The 5723-nt window shown below is 39.8% G+C and overlaps 2 protein-coding genes across 2 annotated transcripts; one reads left to right on the top strand and one right to left on the bottom strand.

Annotated features, from left to right (window-relative positions):
• The first annotated feature begins 1900 nt into the window (after positions 1-1900).
• Positions 1901-3616, top strand: LOC104773917 (glycerophosphodiester phosphodiesterase GDPD1, chloroplastic). Its single transcript, XM_010498589.1, has 3 exons — positions 1901-2263; positions 2517-2957; positions 3062-3616. Exons 1-3 carry the CDS (start codon positions 2015-2017, stop codon positions 3461-3463), a joined length of 1092 nt encoding a protein of 363 aa, XP_010496891.1. The 5' UTR covers positions 1901-2014; the 3' UTR covers positions 3464-3616.
• LOC104773918 (acyltransferase-like protein At3g26840, chloroplastic) lies at positions 3542-5626 on the bottom strand. Its single transcript, XM_019242780.1, has 7 exons — positions 5481-5626; positions 5268-5376; positions 5011-5141; positions 4536-4905; positions 4230-4343; positions 4060-4145; positions 3542-3972 (listed from the first exon to the last, which is right to left on the bottom strand). Exons 1-7 carry the CDS (start codon positions 5624-5626, stop codon positions 3678-3680), a joined length of 1251 nt encoding a protein of 416 aa, XP_019098325.1. The 3' UTR covers positions 3542-3677.
• Positions 5627-5723: the final 97 nt, after the last annotated feature.

Here is a 5723-nt window from a genome sequence, read left to right as displayed (position 1 = left end):
TGGCGCATATGCATAATGGCCTTGTACTTTTGCTTATCAGATGGTTCATAACCTTCCTCAATGCACTCAAATAAATCCTTTGACTTCAGCATGATCTTAGTGTCCAATGCCCATTGCAGGTAATTGTCTCCAGAGGCATTCAAGGCAACATAGTCAAGATTGTTAAGCCTTGCCATCTGCATAATACAGAAATAGACAACCGTTCATTAGCATGCGGTATTATGAGACCGATCCATGCAATCACTTAATAGGACATGCGGTAATGAGACCGAACCATGCCAAATACATAGGGTCATGCGGTAATGAGACCTATCCATGCCCAACACTTATACTCAAATTTCGTGGTTTAATCATGCATGCAAGACAATAAACCTAGATAGATACTAGCATGCAACAATTTCCTTTTTTTTAAATAGTTTTGGGTTTTAGAAAATTTCCTTTTACTAGATTGAATTTCCTTTTTCTTAAGGTTGGATAATAACAAAGTTTTAGGAAATAATTCTTAAACATTTAAGATAATGATTATAATAATTTTAGAAGTTATCTAATTTATTTTATGCAAACACATAAAATTTCCGATTTTAATTTCTTAGTTTTAGGGTTTGAATTTCTCAAACACCTAAATCAGATTTAATCCTTAGAACAATTAGATTAAATTTTCTTCTATGAATTTCGAATTTAGTAGTTTAGTTCTAGGGTTCTTATGAAACAAACAATCAATTCAAACAACCCTATTTTTTTTTTTTTTAATCTTAAGCAATTCGGATTTTAGGTTTTAGTTCTAAGGTTCTTATGCAACAAGCAATCAATCAACACAATCGGATTTTAGTTATATCATAAACAGTTTAATTGCAACCAATCTAAACAACCTATAACAACCGATTTTAAAGTTTTAAAGTTATAGGGTTTTAAGATTTCAAAGCATAAGAACTTGTTTGTTGATTGTTTACTTGTAGTTTTAAGGTTCTAATAATTTAATAGATCAAGTTCGATTTATATGGTTTTGAGAGGGTTTGATCTTATTTACCTTCCACTGTTTTGGAGGTTGACTGGATATGAACCGTGAGCTAAAGACCTCGGTTTTACTTCTCTTGATCACGAACCTCGGACAAGGTAGGAGGAAGAAACCGATCGAACTTGAGCTGCTACTTCGAACAGGAACCGATCGCCGAACAGAACTCACCCCGGACAAGAACAGACCACGAACTCGGGTGTATCACGAACAAGGGAAGAGGCGGTGGTTTTTAGGGTTTTAGGGTAAGATTTTTCTCAGCTGGCTTTAAAGATTCGTGCTGATAATGTGTTATGAAACTAGAGAATTGAAGGTTGTAAATCTCTTGTTATTTTTATTGATAAATCGAATGAGATTACATATATATAGTAAAAGCAAAGCCCAAAACCTAAACCGACTAAGTATAAAGGAGATGGCCAACGGGCCTTATTGCCTTGGACGTACATGAATCTTGTACAGATCGTGTATGGGCCGGTTATGGAAGATTAACTCCAAGTGTTTTACAACAAAATTATTATTGTTGAAAAAAAGAGATAAAAGAGATACAAGATCTAGAAAGAAGAAAATAAACTTGAATAATAATATGCTTTGGAATATTTGGAAATAAAAGAAAAATAAAATAAAGTTATGTATATATATTATACTCCATAAAAAAAAAAGATTAGAGAAGGTGTGTGAATCAATCAACATTGATGGCTGACTTTAATTCCATTTCCATTTGAGAAAGAGAGAAGGCCCACCAAGAGCCCAAGAGGGAGGGAGCCGAAGAGAGGAGGGAAGGAAGGAATATCCAAAACGGATAAATTTTGACTGTTATTACCGAATGATGATGACGTGGCGATCCAAAGAATATTCCAAGCAAGGATCCCAATCTTCTTCTTCTTTCTTCTTTTTAAGCAAAGCCCCCAAAGCAATCTCTGAACCCCCATCCCTCCCTCTCCTCAAATCATCAATCCATTTTTTTTTTTTTAAAGAAGAAATATTATTATAAAAATAATAATAATGTCTCTAAAAGCCATTCATGTGTCGGAAGTGCCGAGCCTCGACAACTTCCCTGAGAACCCGTCTCTTCTCTGCTCCTCTCGCAAAGCGAATAACAACAACAAGTTTCTGGTGGTGGGACATAGAGGGCACGGCATGAACATGTCGCAGTCGCCTGATCTAAGGTTCTCTGCTCTTAAGGAGAACTCCATCCTCTCCTTCAATGCCGCTTCTAAACTCCCTCTCGACTTTATCGAATTCGATGTTCAGGTAATAATATTATTTGTTTCTTTTTCAATCCTCTTCGGTTCGCCGCATTTGAATTTCGATCGGCTCTTTTTTTTTTTTTTCCTTCTAATTTGGTGCATCCACGTGACCGCCGGCTGTACCACGTGGGGGTTCCATCCGTTGACATTTTGTCTTGGAATTTGTTTTTATTAATGTAATAAAATACTGTAGGAGTAAAAAAAAGATTTAAAGATCTGATCTCTTCTGTTTTTTTTTTTAATTATTGAACGCGCAGGTCACCAGAGATGGCTGCCCAGTCATTTTCCACGACGACTTCATCTTCTCCGAGGAACAGGGAGTGGTGTACGAGAAGAGGGTCACGGAGGTTTCCTTGTCGGAGTTCATGTCCTACGGGCCACAGAGGGAACCAGAGAAGACAGGAAAGCCATTGCTGAGAAAGTCTAAGGAAGGGAAGATCCTCAAGTGGACCGTCCACGGAGACGACTCTCTCTGTACTCTCCAGGAGGCTTTTGAGAAAGTTGTGAAGCCCAATCTTGGTTTCAACATCGAGCTCAAGCTTGACGACAACCTCTTCTATTCCTCCGATCATCTCTCCCGTCTTCTCCTCCCAATCTTGCAGGTGGTGTCTGATTTTGCAAAGGACAGACCCATCATCTTCTCCAGCTTCCATCCTGATGCCGCCCTTCTTGTCAGGAAGTTGCAGACCACCTACCCCGTAAGTTTATGATTCCCACACTGACACTGCTCTTTCCCCTTTATTTAATCCATCAACTTAATTAATTGTCATCCAAATTCTAAAACCAAAACATATATATACAGGTATTCTTCTTGACAAACGGTGGAACTGAGATGTACTACGACGCCAGAAGGAATTCGCTGGAGGAAGCAATCAAAGTATGTTTAGAAGGAGGCCTTCAAGGTATTGTCTCGGAGGTCAAGGGAGTTTTCCGCAACCCCGCCGCCGTCTACAAGATCAAAGAATCCAAGCTCTCTCTCATGACCTACGGAAAGCTCAACAATGTGGCTGAGGCTGTGTACATGCAGCATTTGATGGGTATAGAGGGAGTGATAGTAGACCACGTGGAGGAGATAACAGAGGCCATGAGTGAGATGATGCAGCCATCCAGCAGAGATGTTGATGATACTAAGCCAAAGCCTAACTTCTCTGAGAGAGAGCTCTCCTTTCTTCTCAAGCTCATTCCTGAGTTGATACAGCACTAACACTTCCTCCTTTAGTTTAGAATCTCTAGTTTCCCAAAATGTTATGGTGATCGTGTAGGGAGAATTTTACAATGTGGGTGCTGCAATCATTATTCATACGATAAAAAAAAAAGTCCCAAATTTTATGGAATATAACTATTTGCAAACGGCTTATGAGGTATAAGCACCATTACTGAAATGCCCCTTTGATGAATTTAATTGTGTAAATGTATATTCAAAAGGGGAAAGTGGGGACTTGTGAGAGGAGGCCGTGCTGCAGGTGATATTGGAGACGGGGTAAGAGAGGTCTGTAAGGATCCTCCTCCCTTCTCTGCTTCACAAACTTTATGCATCTCTCAACCTCTTTTTTCACCTCTGCGTACACCTCCTTTGCCTTGTCTCTGTCTCTCAACTCTTCAGCTCCCGTCTCTATCTCCTTCCCAAAGTAGTAATAGTATCTCCCTGGCCACTTTGGTATCACTCCTGGCATGTGGAAGTCTTGGTTCCCCTCTTCTCCTTCCACGCTTCCCCTTCCAAACGCCAACCATGTCAAATGTAACTCACCATCATCCATTTCTACAATTAATATTCTCTCTACTAAATTTCATTCACATTACCTCACCTCCGGGCCTTCCGCTGACACTCTTTTTAGCACTTCTTTCACCATCGGAACCTTTACCTGGTCATTGTAATCTACAACCACCTGCATATTCGTTTACACACAGTTATACCAACTAAGCTACACGTGGCTTGGATGCAAAGTGTACTACATATTTTGGAAACTCACTTTTAAAAAATCATCTTCCCCAACTCCACAAAAGGGTACTATTTTGGCTCCAAATTTGGCTGCTGCTCTCACAAACTCTGCTTTCTCTGGCCACATCAACTTGTATTCTTCTCCCTGTTATTGAGAAAATCGTGATGAGTTGTTTTCACTACCACAGGTAACACTGATAGCAGCAATAGAACTCAAGTGTGACATCCAATCCTGATATATATATATATATATAACAACCATATTCACGTATCCAAAGGATCTGCTGCCATTTATGAGACCTTACTCCGGATAACCAACTAGTATATAACTACTAACCTTACGATGTAGAGCTTCGCGGATTCCTCCTGGAAACAACAGAATATGGGATCTAGCAGACAAGAGATTATGGAGGTGAGTGCCCGAGATGGGGACTGCCCCCATCATCCTGAGTGTATCATAAACAGACACATCAGGTAATAATCCATCTCTCAGTCTCGTAAACATCATGGGATGCACGAGAGGCCGCAAATTGATGTTCTTCTCATGAACAAATTGACCTGGGAGTGAAATTTTGTCACTCGCCAGTAGCATGTGATTGCCTACCAACAGTACAGGTCCTTCCGATGGTATTCCCCCAAGCCCCCTCACCAATTTCCCATCTTCTGTAGTCGACAGAAATACAGGGCCCATGATCACCTCAAGGAGCCTATTTGTCACAAAAAATATCAAGATCAATCAAATTTTTTTTTTTTTTTTTTCACCAAAACCATACCAAGCCATTTTGGGACATAATGTGTATGTGTAGTTTTACCTGTTCACCCCATAACATTTGTTAAATTCTGAGATGGTTGGTGGGATGTAGTCGGAGATGTAATCCTGACGAGACCCACGCCGGTAAAAAGAAGTGGCCTTTATGATACTGACCAGATCAATGCCGTCCTCCTGTCATATACGAAAGCAAAAGGAGATGTAACTAATATGGAAGCATATCAGATTACATCTTTGAATGAGATGAAATTTAGTGTTTGGCAGTTGTATTCCTATACAAGACGCAGAGTGGATATATACCAGAAAAAGGCAATGGCCGTTGTCTTTGAATGAGCGGACTTCACATTTAGGCAGTTTCTTTCGAAGTCGTTTACCTTCGAATTTACTGGGAAGTATTTGGTCATTTCCGCTGTAATTGATAAACAAGTTAGATTAACCTAGTTGCTAACTACTCCCCTGAAATTTTCAATAATTATTAGAAGAACCTGTACTGTGATGATCGATAACACGGACCTGGAGAGAATTAGAGTCTGAGCTTGTACTAGATGAAGATGTGCATTGGCAAACATGGAAGCGGCATCAAGCAACTTGAGCTTCCACACAAGTGTTTCTCTCCGAAATGTATCAGCTAGAATCTGCATAGTCAGATTCTTAACCATACGTATTTGACAACTAGGACTGGAAAAGTAACGATGACCCAAGCATACAGTAAATGAGCTTGTCACCTACAGAAGTTAATGTCGATGTTATCACCAA

This window comes from Camelina sativa, unplaced genomic scaffold, assembly GCF_000633955.1.
Source record: "Camelina sativa cultivar DH55 unplaced genomic scaffold, Cs unpScaffold00765, whole genome shotgun sequence".
NCBI classification, from domain to species: Eukaryota; Viridiplantae; Streptophyta; class Magnoliopsida; order Brassicales; family Brassicaceae; genus Camelina; species Camelina sativa.
The sequence above is the reverse complement of the archived record's forward strand: the minus strand, read 5'-3'. Positions and strand labels throughout refer to the sequence as shown.